General features: G+C 42.8%; 1 protein-coding gene across 2 annotated transcripts in view; it reads right to left on the minus strand.

Moving 5' to 3' along the window:
* The window catches only part of ELP4 (elongator acetyltransferase complex subunit 4), a 372,514-nt gene that overhangs the window by 193,335 nt on the left and 162,735 nt on the right, over positions 1 to 16,444 (minus strand). The window contains exon 7 of one of the 2 annotated variants that reach the window (XM_040328325.1): positions 14,001 to 14,189. In XM_040328325.1, coding sequence (XP_040184259.1) covers positions 14,001 to 14,189 — 189 coding nt within the window. Of the gene's footprint in view, positions 1 to 14,000; positions 14,193 to 16,444 lie in introns of both variants that reach the window. The other variant, XM_040328324.1, reaches the window with a different exon arrangement.

Genomic DNA, 16,444 nt, shown 5'->3' on the forward strand with positions numbered 1-16,444 from the left:
TCCATACATACAAACAAACCGAAACAAATTCAGAAATTAAGTTATGTGTAATAAAATAGAATGACACAGAAAAGGTAGGTGTAAAAAGGTATAGAAAGCCAAAACTATTAGTAATTAGAAAGCAATCCTGACTCTGGTCAGTGCAAATTAATATCATCTGGATCAGTCTCAAACGACGGCCTATAAAAAGGTGTCTCATTACCAAGGTGTCACACACAAAAAACATCTCATGATGGGCAAAAGCAAAGAGCTCTTTCACAATCGTTGCAACGTTATTGTTGCAAAACATATTGATGGCATTGGTTACAGAAGGATTTCGAAACTTCTGAATGTTCCAGTGAGCACTGTTGGGGCCATGATCCAGAAGTGGAAAGAACATAATTTTACCATAATCCAGCCACGACCAGGTGCCCTTCGCAAGATTTCTGACAGAGGAGTGAAACAAATTATCAGAAGAGTTAGCCAAAAGCTTCAGAAAGACCTGGAATTAGCAGGTACAACTGTTTCAAAGATAACAAGAACGATAACAATAACTAATGCACTCAGCCACAATGGCCTGTATGCACGCAAGATGCCATTGCTGAAGAAAGAGCATGTTGAAGCTTGTTTAAAGTTTGCTGCACAACATTTAGACAAGCCTATGATACACTAGGAGACTATAGACTAGTCAGAGGAGACCAAAATTTAACTCTTTGGATGCCATAATACACACCATTTTTGGAGGTCAAATGGCACTGTACATCACCCCAAAAATACCCCAATACCAACAGTGAAGTTTGGAGGTGGTAACATTATGGTGGGGCTGTTTTTCAGCATACGGTACTGCCAAACTTTAGGTCACTGAAGGAAGGGTGAATTTTCAATGTACCAAGACATTCTTGATAAAAATCTGCTGCCATCTACCAGGATGATGGGAGATAAAAACGAGGGTGGACATTTCGGCAAGACAATGATCCCAAACACACAGCCAAGGAAACGCTCAACTGGTATAAAAAAATAAAAATAAAACTGCTAGGAAGGTCCAGCCAATCACCTGACTTGAATCAAATAGAAAATCTATGTAAGGAACTAAAGATCACAGTTGATAGTAGAGGCCCACGGAAACTTCCATACAGGAGGCGTCTTGAAGCTGTCATTACCACCAAAGGATTTTGTATGAAGTAGTAAATACATTTCAGTTAGTGTGTTCAATACTTTTTCCCTGTGTCATTCCATTTTATTACACATAAGTTAATTGATGAACTTATTTGTTTTGATGTCTTTGTATGTATGGGTTGTTACCGACATGTGGTGAAAATTTCATGTCAATAGCACCTTTAGAAATATATTTACCTAGAAAAATGGTGACGTGTTCGATACTTATTTTACCCGCTGTGTATGTATGTGTACATATATATATATATATATATATATATATATATATATATATATATACACATACACACACACACACACATATATATACACATACATACATACACTCTGTAGATGCAACATTGAAATAACCTATAAATATTTCATTATGCATCCAGCAATAGCAGCTGTGTTTGCTTTCACTTTGTCGACCCATCCTGAAAGTAGGTTGTTTAAGCCCCCGGGCTACCAGAGAGGTTGCAGAGGCACGATGCAGCCACGTGACGCTCTGGGTGGGAAGGGGTTAAACAACGTGAGCATCTGCTCCTAGTGCAGTATATGGAGGGCTGTCTAGTGTCTGAGCCTGGGACCACATGTTCGGCTGTCCTCCCATCCTGCCATCTCCCCCAATTATCTATTAACATCCAGGGCTGTGCACATGCTCTCAGGGGCTCTTTAACAGGCTTCTAGGAAAAAGCAGGGCAAGTACACAGCAGGGCTCTGGGAACACAGTAATGCAGAGTATGGGGAAGCAATCGCCTCTCTGTCTGCCTAATGGCAGTTTACTCACTGGCTTAGTGTTGTACCAGCCTTGTTAAAAATGTAACCCTTTCATAATTCTCTACAAGGCTCAAAGGACTCAGCTAAATGCTATTTTATGTAAACTAGCCACAATACTCAAAACTTTGTAAAAAAAAGTTCTAATTTTCACCTCTGCATGTGACCATTGCTCCTTAGCATACCTTAGCTGCTCTGAATAAAGAAATTGTTCAGATCACAAAATGTACTGGAAGCTTTCCCTGCTCTGTGCCTGCATGTTTTACAGTATGCTATCAATTAACAGGACTGCAGAAAAAAACTAGCATACAGTATATAAGGGATCGTTTACAGGGATTGTTCACAATTGCAGTAGTGCAATCCATGAGAAGACAGGTGGTGAGAAGGCATTACTGCCTGTTATAACCCCTAAAAACACACACAATTGGTTGCATTGGGGGTTGCGGTGTAGTCTAATTTCCTTGAAGTCACATTAGTGGGTAATATTGCTCACCGAATGTGACAGGGAGGATCGTTACTACTCCCCTGGCATGAGAATGCCCCTGTATGGCCACTTGTTTTTACTGCCCCCAGCCACAAGTGTAAACTAGGCCCAAGTGTGTCTCTCCCAAAGGTTGCATACTAAACAACTTTCACTGTATGGAAAGTAGGTGTGAGGAATAATTAGCTGTATATAAGCCATTTGATTAAATCCTTGTTTTCAAACAATATCCTCATTTTGGACTTGACTTGGATGCTTTTCATTAGAAGGCTCCAAGGCTTGCCATGCACAGGCAATCTTTTATCCAAAAGAAAGAAGATTGGATGATCCTACAATATTGTAATACATTGGCTTGTGGTGCAACGTAATGTCACAAATGCTTAAAGTGGTTCTAAAGGTTGAAAGTTTTACTTACCTTAATGAATTCTCTGCATAAATGTAAAAAGCCTTAGTGCAGATCACCCCCCCCCCACCTCTCCCCAGGCTCACTTTGTACTTAGCTGAGCCCATTCTCGATCCAGTGATGTACACGAGATCAGAGCCTCTCTCTTCCTCCTCATAGGCTCAGATACAGTCTTTGTGGTATACATTGGCTCCCACTGCTGTCAATTACAGCCAGTGAGGCTGAGCTGTGCTCTGTGGGTCTTTGGACACACAGAGTCAGCTCAGGAACGAGCCCTCATGAATGCCCCCATAGTAAGTGGCTTGCTATGGGGGCATTCAGCAGGGGGGAGAAACCAGGAGCTTCGGCTGGGGATCTGTGAGGAGGAGGATTGGGGCCTCTCTGTGAAAAACCATCATATAGAGCAGGTAAGTATAACATGTTTGCTATTTAAAAAGAAAAAGGGGTGTACAATCAATTTATGTGCTTCATACAGATGCCCACTTTTTAGATTCATGCCATGCTGTTGGCATGAGTCGCTATTGTCTGGATACAACACCTACTTTGTTGCTGATCAGGAACCTTCAGGATTGTGTCAACAGGCTGTGGGCTTGTTTTACAGGCATGCAGCGTGCTTTCTAATGCATGGAGGATCATCTTGAGATGATTTTAACACAAATCAGTGTTAATTGGCAAGGGTCTTTGACCCGCAGTGAACCTCCTCTGAATCTGCATTTACCCTCCTTGAATATGTTTTCTTAGTTAAATTAGAACTAAAGGCAAAACTTCTATTCGGATTTGGATAGACTTGTGAGGGGTAAAACGACGACTGTCAGTTTTTTATTACTGTGTCACCATTAATGACATTCTTTATCCCTAATTGTCCTAATCACCATTGTCACCAGGAATGAAGTGAGGGTAAATCCAAATTTTTGGTTTTCACCAGAACAGCAATGGAGATGAAATCTTCTGAAGGGGACATTTGTTTCAGTGACAACTATCTAAGAGGGGATTTTCCTTATATTGGGAGTCCTATTAAGTCCACATTAAGATAGATATATATATATATCGCTCTTGGTTTTTATATGAGTAAATTACTGCTGCACCAAAAAGATCCTGAATACTGGACCCAAAATCAAACTACATAAAGAAAAAAGTGCCCTGTCTCTTTAAATCTTAAACATCTACAAAACATACAATAAGGTGATCAATCAATAAGTTATATCAAACAATGAATGATTACAATATCTTCAGAAATCATTAAAAATGTATTTGTATGTGAAAAAGTCCAAATCCATATATGATCATCCAGTGCTTCAAAGTGCTCAGTGCTCAAATGTAAACAAAATCATGCGATTGCTCGTTACAGAGCGAGGACCGGCGATCATTCATTTCCCCTAGTGAGGCCACCCCCCTACAGTTAGAACACACCCAGGGAACATACTTAACCCTTTCCCTGCCCCCTAGTGTTAACCCCTTCCCTGCCAGTGTCATTTTTTATAGTAATCCAATGCATTTTCATAGCACTGATCGCTATAAAAATGCCAATGGTCACAAAAATGTGTCAAAAGTGTCCGAAGTGTCCGCCATAATGTTGCAGTACCGAAAAAATAATTGCTGACATTACTAGTAAAAAATATATATTAATAAAAATGCCATAAAACTACCCCCTATTTTGTAAATGCTATAACTTTTGCGGAAACCAATCAATAAACGTTTATTGCTTTTTTTAATTAACCACTTAAGCCCCGGACCAATATGCAGCCTAAAGACCCAAGGTGTTTTTACAGTTCGGGACTGCGTCGCTTTAACAGACAATTGCGCGGTCGTGCGACGTGGCTCCCAAACAAAATTGGCGTCCTTTTTTCCCCACAAATAGAGCTTTCTTTTGGTGGTATTTGATCACATCTGCGGTTTTTAGTTTTTGCGCTATAAACAAAAATAGAGCGACAATTTTGAAAAAAATGCAATATTTTTTACTTTTTGCTATAATAAATATCCCCCAAAAACATATATAAAAACATTTTTTCCCCTCAGTTTAGGCCGATACGTATTCTTCGACCTATTTTTAGTAAAAAAAAATCGCAATAAGCGTTTATCGATTGGTTTGCGCAAAATTTATAGCGTTTACAAAATAGGGGATAGTTTTATTGCGACATTATGGCGGACACTTCGGACAATTTTGACACATTTTTGGGACCATTGCCATTTTCACAGCAAAAAATGCATTTAAATTGCATTCTTTATTGTGAAAATGACAGTTGCAGTTTGGGAGTTAAACACAGGTGGCGCTGTAGGAGTTAGGGTGCACCTAGTGTGTGTTTACAACTGTAGGGGGGTGTGGCTGTAGGACTGACGTCATCGATTGTGTCTCCCCTATAAAGGGGATGACACAATCGATGCGCCGCCATAGTGAAGCACGGGGAAGCCGTGTTTACATACGGCTCTCCCCGTTCTTCAGCTCCGGGGAGCGATCGCGACGGAGCAGCTATAAATAAATAGCCGTGCCGTGGTCCCGGATCGCTCCCCGAGCGAACCCGACCGCCGCATGTAGCGGGGGGGGTCCCGATCGGACCCCCCACCCGCTAATAGGCAAGGACGTACATTAACGCCCATGTGCCTGTACGTGCCATATTGTGGACGTACATTTACATGCGGAGGTCGGGAAGTGGTTAAAGGAACACTTTTGAATCAGAACTCCTGGGATATTGATATGGTCAATTAAGTAGTAGAAGAGGGGGTCGTTAATTAGTTTCAGCTGCTTTGCTGTTAATTGAAATGAACAACAGGTGCACTAGATGGGCAACAATGAGACAACTTCCAAAACAGTAATTTTTTTTCAGGTGGAGGTGTCTGACATTTTTTTTCCCTACTAATCTTTTCTGACTGTTTTTCACTAGTTTTGCATTTGGCTAGGGTCAGTGTCACTACTGGTAGCACAAGGCGATACTTGGACCCTATAAAGGTTGCACAGGCAGCCCAACTCCTCCAGGATGGCACATCAATATGTGTCATTGCCAGAAGGTTTGCTGTGTCTCCCAGCACGGAGGAGATTCCAGGAGACAGGCAGTTACTCTAGGAGAGGTGGACAGAGCCGTAGACGGTCCTTAACCTAACAGCAGGATCGGTATCTGCTCTTTTGTGCAAGGAGGAACAGGATGAGCACTGCCAGAGCCATACAAAATGACCTCCAGCAGGCCACTGGTGTGAATGTGTCTGACCAACCAATCAGAAACAGACTTCATGAAAATGGCCTGAGGGCCCGACGTCCTTTAGTGTGCTCTGTGCTCACTGCCGGACATAGTGGAGATCAATTGGCATTTTCCATTGAACTCCAAAATTGGCAGGTCCGCCACTGGTGCCCCATGCTTTTCACAGATGAGAGCAGGTTCACTCTAAGCATATGTGACAGCCGTGAAAGGGTCTGGAGAAGCCACAGAGAACTTTATGGTGCCTGTAACATCATTCAGCATGACCGGTTTGGTCGTGGGTCAGTGATGGTCTGGGGAGGCATATCCATGGAGAGACACACAGACCTCTACAGGCTACACAATGGCACCCTGACTGCCATTAGGTATTGGGAAGAAATCCTTGGACACATTGTCAGACCCTACGCTGGTGCAGTGGGTCCTGGGTTCCTCCTGGTGCACGACAATGCCTGGCCTCATGTGGCGAGAGCATGCAGCCAATTCCTGGAGAATGAAGAAATTGATACCATTGAATGGCCCCCATGCTCACCTGACCTAAATCCAAAAGAACTCAGCTGGGACATTATATTTTGGTCCATCCGGTGCCGCCAGGTTGCACCTCAGTCTGTTCAGGAGCTCAGTGATGCTCTGGTCCAGGTCTTGGAGGAAATACCCCAGGACATCATCCGTAGTCTCATTAGGAGCATGCCCTGATGTTGTCATGCAGGCATACAAGCACTTGGGGGCCAAACTACTGAGGACCATTTTGAGTTGTTGCAATGAAATTTCAGCAAAATGGACTAGCTTGCAGCATAATTTTTTCACTTTGATTTTTGAGGTGTCTTTGAATTCAACCCTCTGCAGGTGGATAATTTTCATTTCCTTCAAATGATGTGCCATCCTTTCATTCCTAACACATTACCCAGTCCATATCAGTATAGATATCCAGCATGAGATTTTTGCCCGTTGAGATCCGATATGTTTTCAAAGTGTTCCTTTAATTTTTTTGAGCAGTGTATAATATTGATTAGTAATTTTATGATATGTTTTTATCTACAGACACCCCTTTTTTGGTAAAGGTGAACTAACCTGAAGGTGGTTCTCTTCAAACTAAAATAGCCACACCATGATGGGCTACACAGAAAAGTTTCACAACAACCAAATAATATAAAAACTTTCACAAAGATATTTCTAAACCACTTTATTTTGCATACTGTAACTTATTTTGTTTTTACAATGTTATAATGGGGACATTTTGAGGTTAGATTTTAAGTGTAGGAGCCTCATACCTGCTGCCTCCAAGGTCTGATGTTATGCCCAGGGCTCAAAATTTCAAGTCCTTAGCTACTAGCCAGGCCTCAAGAGTTACTCGCCACCAGTTGCCCCACCTAATTCATACACTGCCCTGCGCCTAATTGCACCCGTAAACACGCCCTCGTAGATTATCTCATGGAATGACAATGTTTTATGCAGAATCAAGTTACAAAATTAAATATTACCAACAACAACTTTAACAAAATGGGACAGGGCACTGGGGGCAGACCAGAGGGACAGGGCACTGGGGGCAGACCAGAGGGACAGGGCACTGGGGGCAAACCAGAGGGACAGGGTACTGGGGGCAAACCAGAGGGACAGGGCACTAGAACTGGGTCTCTTCCCCATTCTCTTGCTGTCTCCTCTGCAACTCCCATCCATCCTCTCTCACTCTCATTCATCTCATCATCAGGAGCCTGTGTGTGCGGCTCCACGCTTGCATGTTCCCACTTCCCCCTTTTATTCAGGCTGGCAGAGAGGAGAGGAGCTGCAGCACAGCGGGAGGGAGTACAATCCAGTGCTGAGATCCACACAACTGCACAGCCATTGACACCATAGCACAGCGCACACTGACAGCGCACAGCACACATTGAGACCAGTCTGTTCAGGCTAAACTGTTGGACACTTACATAGAGCACAAGGAGAAGAAAACGGCACAAACAAGAAGGCTGCCGCTCTCATGTCAGGGCAGCTTTCAGTGAGCGCTGCACCGGAGTGGTAATTTTTGCAATCCTCCACCTCACTCATTACTTTCTGCTCTCCAGCTACATTGGTCGGGGGCCGGGGGAGGGGGGCAGGCTCAGAGAGGTCATACTGTTGGGTCCCATGGCTTAATGAGAATTGTAAGTAGAGCACCTGTGTACTGCTCACCAGACTACTTTTCCCGAGCATGCACCTTTCCTCTTTGGCCGCCAATCTCATCGGGACTCTAGGTGTAGGCACAGATTGGAGGGAGATTGGTCATGCAGCCCTGTATTCACTCGCCTCCAGCTTAAATCCACTCGCCAAATGCTAGTAGGCGAGTGGAAATTTTGAGGGCTGTTATGCCTGAACACAAAACTAGTCTGATGGGCAAAACTCTGATACTTTCTGGTAAAGTTTAAACTTTAGTGCTCTGAGCCACTCGTATTGTCCAGTCATCATGATGAGTGGACTCAGTGGCCAGAAGGGATGTGTGGCAAGTGGGAGGGATCAGGAAATCTTCAATACTAGCAAGACATGCTTTGCCAGTCACAATGGCTTGGTATTTGGGCACAAGGGCACAGGCAGGTATTTGCAAACACTTCTAGGTGTCTTTAAATTATAGCTGAAGCAGGTTTTTTATGTTAAGTGGCAGATTTGCTTTACATATTAAAGGGAAGAAAAACAAACTCTTGGTCTCGATATTTTCAGCATATCACTGCGGCTCGAAAAGTTTTTTGTTTTTTAAAAGAAAATTCTATAAAACCAGTGTACATGATTCTAAACATCTAAAGCCATCAGACTGGTAAAATAACCTATATTACATTTTTTTCAGTACAGGTCTTACAGGAAAAATAGCCTAACAGCAAAAAGAAAACTGAGATTGGTGCACTACGTTCTAGAGACGGAGCTAAATGTTAGCACACACTCCGGCACAACTGACAGCCCCTGCCAAGAAAAGCACTCTCTCCGAGACAGAAGGGTTATATAGGTCAGGCCTAAAACGTTTTTGTACAGGAGAGCAAGTAAAGAAAAAGCACTTTTAGTCTCTCTTTCTATAATATAAGGCTCAAATCCCAGACAAATAAACTAGATTCTTATCCCATCAAACACAATACAGCATCTTAGTATGTCAGACACATGATGGTGTAAAGAGATGAGCACAAAGACTTGACGTGCCACAGAAATACAGTTTTGTTTAACGTCGGACAACAGCCGCCGAAGTCACGCAGCCTTTAAAAGTGGCAAAAAATAAATGAATGAAAAAATATATATATATATATATATATATATAAATTGTAATCTTCTTATGCAAGAGAGTGATTTCTATTGCGTCAATTAAAAACACTAAAATGTGAATGAATTTTTCAATAAATATTTGCTGATAAATGCAGTATAAACATATAATTCCTGCCAATTCAATGGCTCACCCTTCTGGACTTTTCATATTTTTACAACAGTAGGTCAATGCCTCACAGGAGGCATACACAAAGCTGATAGGCAGTCCAAAGGCCAACTGAGAAGTGCACACAGCAGGCTGACAATGCTAATTGCAAGGCAGTGGCTTAACGTTGTCAGGAAACAATAAATGCTCCTACTGGCAGGATCACCAGGTAAGAATCTTTGCAAAAAATAAAAAAATAAATTGCCTAAGGAAACGACATGATGTCAAATATACTATAACTTTAGATTTACGATTAAAGGATAATGCACTTTTAGACAAAGCGTACTTATCCCTACTGCCCCATCACAAAGATGCATACTTCACTTAGCTGTAAAAGAGAAGCATGTCTTCTTGTTTTTTGCAGGTTTATTCTTACCTAGGTAGATGCAGCATCTCTCCCCCGGCGCCTCTGCACTTAGAACCTATCGATCGAACACCGCCGATGGCTCGGTTCTCACAGATCCCCGAGCAGAGAGCTGCTGACTGTCAATCAGCATCTCTCCGCTCTGCGCCCCCCCCCCCCTCAATGGAGCACTGAGCTGTGGAGAGGCGGGGGAGCAGCCATCTCAGGCTCTCAGCTGCTCGCTGAGAGGCTGAGACAGGTATCAGTCCAGGCACCAATTCAGACTTTATTGTCATGACAATGAGATGCCTGGAATGATTCCTGTGACCTCAGCAGAGAGCGGCTTTCAAACCTCTGCTCTCTGCTGAAAACGGGTCACGGGAGTGTAAAACAAATTGCACTCCTGTGACCCATAGAAGAAGCCCAGCCAAATAAGCTCAGGCTGGACTTCACCTTTAATGCTCAGGTGCAGCCAAAATGGGGCTGGGGCTGTCAAATCTATGCAAGTATCTACAGTATGTGGAAGCTGCAGTGCCCAAGTCAAGGCTCCTCTGTATAAAGTAGTTCTAACGCTATATCATTGAAAGTTTTCACGTTGGAGCATATAAAGAAGTGGCAACCAACCCAATTTATAATTCACGTTAGAAACAAAGGTTTTTGTTACACACATATGTGGAAACAGGAAAACTGGATAAGTGTGCTGGGAAATTTGTGACTGTCTATAATGTGCATTTCCATCCATGTGCACCTTACTGCAAAGACTTTATACATTGGGGTGGTTGCCATCTTTTTTTATAGCTTGTTCACTGGAGTGGGGGTACATTGGACACCTTCAGCCGCCATTGTGCTCTTGCTGAGTGTTCAAAGTGTCCCTATGCTTTTAAGTAGGAGAGTGGGCTCCCTCCAGGCAAACTGGCTCCTAATTTATCCACTTCTATATATGCTCCAACTTGGAGACTCTCAAAAATTTAGAGTTAGGACCATAGTATACAGAGGATCCTTGGCACTGTGGTTTCCTCATACATTTGCAATTGTGTAAACTAAAACTTGTTTTTACTTGAATTGATAGAGAGGGTCAATTTGTTTTTTTGCAGGCTAGCTGGTAAGTGTGCTGGGAATTTTTTGTCTGTTTGTGATGTGCATTACCCTTCCATGTGCACCTTACTGCAACAGCTAGTTATAACTAAAACAGCAAGAGACCAAGCAGAGTTCTGTGGCCCTTCTAGCCACTAACGATGGACTAGAATACTCCTCAGATACATTTTAAAAAACAAGACCAATATGGCACAAATGCACTACAGGTTCAAACAGGCATTTTTGTTTTTGGGCAATGAAGCAGTATCATGACATCATGTAGTTGTACATGTATCTCCTTCTTGGTTATCTTTGTGGTGTCGTGGGGCCTTGTGCTAATGAAGCTCTTGAGCTACGTCTGCTCTGCTAATTTCTTTCAAGACCCTCTGCAGCTTGCCACAGTTCTTGTAAAGGGCATCACTAGGGTCGCAGAGGTTCTTGCGGGCCCTCACCTGGTGGGTGAAAGTCTCAACGTCACAGAATGGCCTGATGTTGCCAGGAGAGGAGTTGCTAGGTGCAAAAATATAAAAAAATTCAGGTCACTCCAATTGAATTTTGCCATTCTGTCTGAAAAAAAAGTCTCCTGTGCTTTTTTACATGACCAGCATAATGCCCAGGTATGAACCATTGTATATATTGAGAAGCTTCATGTTGAGCTTTGGGAAATGCATAAGAAACTGCTCAGGTGTGAATGTGGGCTTAAAGTGGATGTAAACTCACCCTCATCCTTTCTAAACTACTGCCATAGTGCTGATCTATAAGGATATAGATGCCTCCTGCATGTATCCTTACCTGTCATATGTCTCCCCAGTGTCTGTTATAAGAACTGAAAAACTGCAGATTCTGTGGGTGGATCTGTTGTCTGGAGCTCTGTGGGTGGATTTGTGATATCAGTAGACTCCTCGCCCACCTCTACACTCCCCTTTCCAACATGCAGTTTGTCCTGTGTATTACTTACACTGAATTCTGCTATGATCAGTAACATCCAGTCAAAATCCAGAAAAGTAACCACATGACTTTAGAAAAGGAGTGGGGGGGTTGGGAATTAAAAAATAATGCCTGTCTCCAGGCTAGTGCATGAGATATGTAAATAACTTGTCATTCACAGCAAGGGGGCAGAACGGACTAAGGTTATTCTCTGTAAGTCCATTTTATTTCACTGAAAAACGAAAAGAGGATTGCTCAGAGCTGGATTAACTCTTTGTGGCAAGACTGGGCACAGATGATAGGAAATATTTTACTCTACATTGTGACATCAAAAAATAAAATAAAAAATTGGGTTTACAAAAGTGCACTAATCTATTAACATGCACACTTGGATCTATACATACAGATTCAATTAATGCTTATATGGGCTAGCTGTATCAATAAACAGCTATATATTGTATGTACAGGGAGTGCAGAATTATTAGGCAAGTTGTATTTTTGAGGATTAATTTTATTATTGAACGACAACCATGTTCTCAATGAACCCAAAAAACTCATTAATATCAAAGCTGAATATTTTTGGAAGTAGTTTTTAGTTTGTTTTTAGTTTTAGCTATTTTAGGGGGATATCTGTGTGTGCAGGTGACTATTACTGTGCATAATTATTAGGCAACTTAACAAAAAAAAAATATATACCCATTTCAATTATTTATTTTTACCAGTGAAACCAATATAACATCTCAACATTCACAAATATACATTTCTGACATTCAAAAACAAAACAAATCAGTGACCAATATAGCCACCTTTCTTTGCAAGGACACTCAAAAGCCTGCCATCCATGGATTCTGTCAGTGTTTTGATCTGTTCACCATCAACACTGCGTGCAGCAGCAACCACAGCCTCCCAGACACTGTTCAGAGAGGTGTACTGTTTTCCCTCCTTGTAAATCTCACATTTGATGATGGACCACAGGTTCTCAATGGGGTTCAGATCAGGTGAACAAGGAGGCCATGTCATTAGTTTTTCTTCTTTTATACCCTTTCTTGCCAGCCACGCTGTGGAGTACTTGGACGCGTGTGATGGAGCATTGTCCTGCATGAAAATCATGTTTTTCTTGAAGGATGCAGACTTCTTCCTGTACCACTGCTTGAAGAAGGTGTCTTCCAGAAACTGGCAGTAGGACTGGGAGTTGAGCTTGACTCCATCCTCAACCCGAAAAGGCCCCACAAGCTCATCTTTGATGATACCAGCCCAAACCAGTACTCCACCTTTACCTTGCTGGCGTCTGAGTCAGACTGGAGCTCTCTGCCCTTTACCAATCCAACCACGGGCCCATCCATCTGGCCCATCAAGACTCACTCTCATTTCATCAGTCCATAAAACCTTAGAAAAATCAGTCTTGAGATATTTCTTGGCACAGTCTTGACGTTTCAGCTTGTGTGTCTTGTTCAGTGGTGGTCGTCTTTCAGCCTTTCTTACCTTGGCCATGTCTCTGAGTATTGCACACCTTGTGCTTTTGGGCACTCCAGTGATGTTGCAGCTCTGAAATATGGCCAAACTGGTGGCAAGTGGCATCTTGGCAGCTGCACGCTTGACTTTTCTCAGTTCATGGGCAGTTATTTTGCGCCTTGGTTTTTCCACACGCTTCTTGCGACCCTGTTGACTATTTTGAATGAAACGCTTGATTGTTCGATGATCACGCTTCAGAAGCTTTGCAATTTTAAGAGTGCTGCATCCCTCTGCAAGATATCTCACTATTTTTGACTTTTCTGAGCCTGTCAAGTCCTTCTTTTGACCCATTTTGCCAAAGGAAAGGAAGTTGACTAATAATTATGCACACCTGATATAGGGTGTTGATGTCATTAGACCACACACCTTCTCATTACAGAGATGTACATTACCTAATATGCTTAATTGGTAGTAGGCTTTCGAGCCTATACAGCTTGGAGTAAGACAACATGCATAAAGAGGATGATGTGGTCAAAATACTAATTTGCCTAATAATTCTGCACTCCCTGTATATGTACTCCTACCATACAACACGGTAGTATCTGCATGTTCAGAACTAAAAGGAAACACTCTTACACTCTCAGACAATTTAGCACTTTGCAAATATGACACAGGATAAAAGAGGCCAAGTGCTTTCCTGTCCATCATCCATATTTCAAAGGAGCCAGTACTCAGCCTGGGTTGTCAGAACAATGGATGACAGGTGTGCACTGCCCAAAAAACAGAAGCGTGTCTGAGCTCACCTGGATGAGATGTTCTGGCAGTGTAATGAAACACACAGACAGAGATGACCGCAGGAGACCTCGGAGAGCATACAGAAATCTGGTTAGGCTGTGGACATTGTGTGGGCGTTCGTCACTGCAGATGTCATCACCCCAAAGCACTGATCCCAGAGACTGGATTCCAATCCGCAGAATGTTCTTTTCACCTCTCTGCTGGAAAGAAAATGAAACGTTACATTTAAGTAGTAATACACACGCACACATAACAATAAAAGGTGTACACACCAGAACAAAATTGATCTATGTTCTGTGTATTTTGCCAAGCCATTTAAAATGGTTGTAAAGGCACAAGATTGCATGAAGGTAAAAAAAACTTCTCTATGCAGCAGCCCCCCATCTTGATCCAGTGATGTCCACGAGAGACTTGCCTCTCCCAGGACTCGCACTCCTGATTGGCTTTTGGCAGCAGTGGGAGCCAATGAGCCAATCAGGAGACACAGGGGGTGGGGCCGAGGCACGGCTCCATGTGTGAATGGATAAACAGAACCGCAGCTCGGGAGCTCACCTGCTTAAGTGTCCCCACAGCAAGCTGCATGCTGTAGGGGCACCTGGCAGGAGGGAAGAGCCAGGAGCGCCAGAGTGGGACCTGAGAAGAGGAGGATCTGGGCTGCTCTGTGCAAAACCAGCGCAGGTAAGCATAACATGTTTATTATTTATAATAAACAAGGCTTTAATATCACTTTAAAGCTTGAATTTTAAGTATCTTGCAGAAAAAAAATGGCTCCTGTTTTTGTTTGCTGCCAACATAAATTGCAATACATGAGTAATTCAATATTTGTATGTAGATTTGTAGACCTGGCAAATATACAGAAATGGCGTTAAAGCACCTGCACCTACAAAAAATTTGAAAATAAGACCTGACCATAAAGACTTAGGCCCAGATTCACAGAGATCGGTGTATCTCATCTCATTTACGTTACGCCGCCGCAAGTTTTTCAGGCAAGTGCTTTATTCACAAAGCACTTGCGTGTAAAGTTGCGGCGGCGTAACGTAAATCACTCGGCGGAATTCAAATTCGGCAGGTAGGGGGCGTGTATCACTTAAATGATGCGCCTCCCTGCGCAAACGAACTGCGCATGCGCCGTCCCTAAAATATCCCAGCGTGCATTGCTCTAAATGACGTCGCAAGGACGTCATTGGTTTTGATGTGGACGTAAATTACGTCCAGCACCATTCACGGACGACTTACGCAAACAACGTAATTTTTTTAATTTTCGACGCGGGAACGACGGCCATACTTAACATTGACTGCGCCTCATAGACCCAGGGGCAACTTTACGCCGGGAAAAGCCTAACGTAAACGTCGTAACTTTACTGCGTCGGCCGCGCGTACATTCGGGAATTCGCGTATCTAGCTAATTTGCATACTCCACAGGGAAATCGACGGAAGGGCCACCTAGCGGGCAAAAACAAAATTACAGTTAAGATCCGACGGCGTAAGAGACTTACGCCTGTTGGATCTACTGAATATCTATGCGAAACTGATTCTATGAATCAGTTGCATAGATACAACGGCGTATCTGGAGATGCGTCGTCGTATCTCTTTTGTGAATCTGGGCCTTAATACTTACATGTCCCGATGCCCTGCTCACTTATCTAGACCCTTAAATGAGCATGCAGCCTTGCAGGCCAAGAAAGTAAAGGGGAAGAGGAGAAGTGATGCAAGTGCTCCCCCAACCCCCTTTTCTGAACCATAGCATTAAGGGTCTGGTATGAAGTTTGGGGACGACCCCAAGCCATATTTTTTGTGGGGTTCCCCTTAAAATCCATCCATAAGCTGTTATTCTTTGATTTGCTTTTGTGAATGGTAAGCCACTTGGGTTCGCTTTAGAAATGATCAGGCTCCACTCCTCTGGTTAATTTTTCCTTTCATTCACTACTGTGAATAGCAAGCCATTTGTTTGGCTTTGTATGTCCTGTTTTTCTTTTGTTTTTTGTTTGTTTTATTCTTAGAGCATCCTTATGACTGTAGTAAGACCACACCACTTTTTTTGCTTTCTAAATAGAGCTTTTGGAGTCTTTAGGGATTTTCTAGCTGGATCAACAAATTACAGACACTCTCTCTTTTTCAAGTCCCCTAGCACCTTCTCTTTAGCTCCCTAAATGAAGCTAACCTACAGTGCCTTGAAAAAGTATTCATACCCCCTGACATTTTTCACATTTTGTCAGGTTACAATCAAAAACGTAAAAGTTTTTTATTGTGGCACATAATTGTGAAGTAGAAGGAAAATGATAAATGTTTTTCAAAAATGTTCACCATTTAATATCTGGGAACTGACTGCAAGATGTGGCATGCATTTGTATTCAGCCCCCCCCCCCCCCCCCCCGAGTCAATACTTGGTAGAACCACCTTTTGCTGCAGTTACAGCTGCAAGTCTTTTGGGGGATGTCTCTACCAGCTTTAC

Source organism: Rana temporaria, chromosome 11 (genome assembly GCF_905171775.1).
Source record: "Rana temporaria chromosome 11, aRanTem1.1, whole genome shotgun sequence".
NCBI lineage: Eukaryota > Metazoa > Chordata > Amphibia > Anura > Ranidae > Rana > Rana temporaria.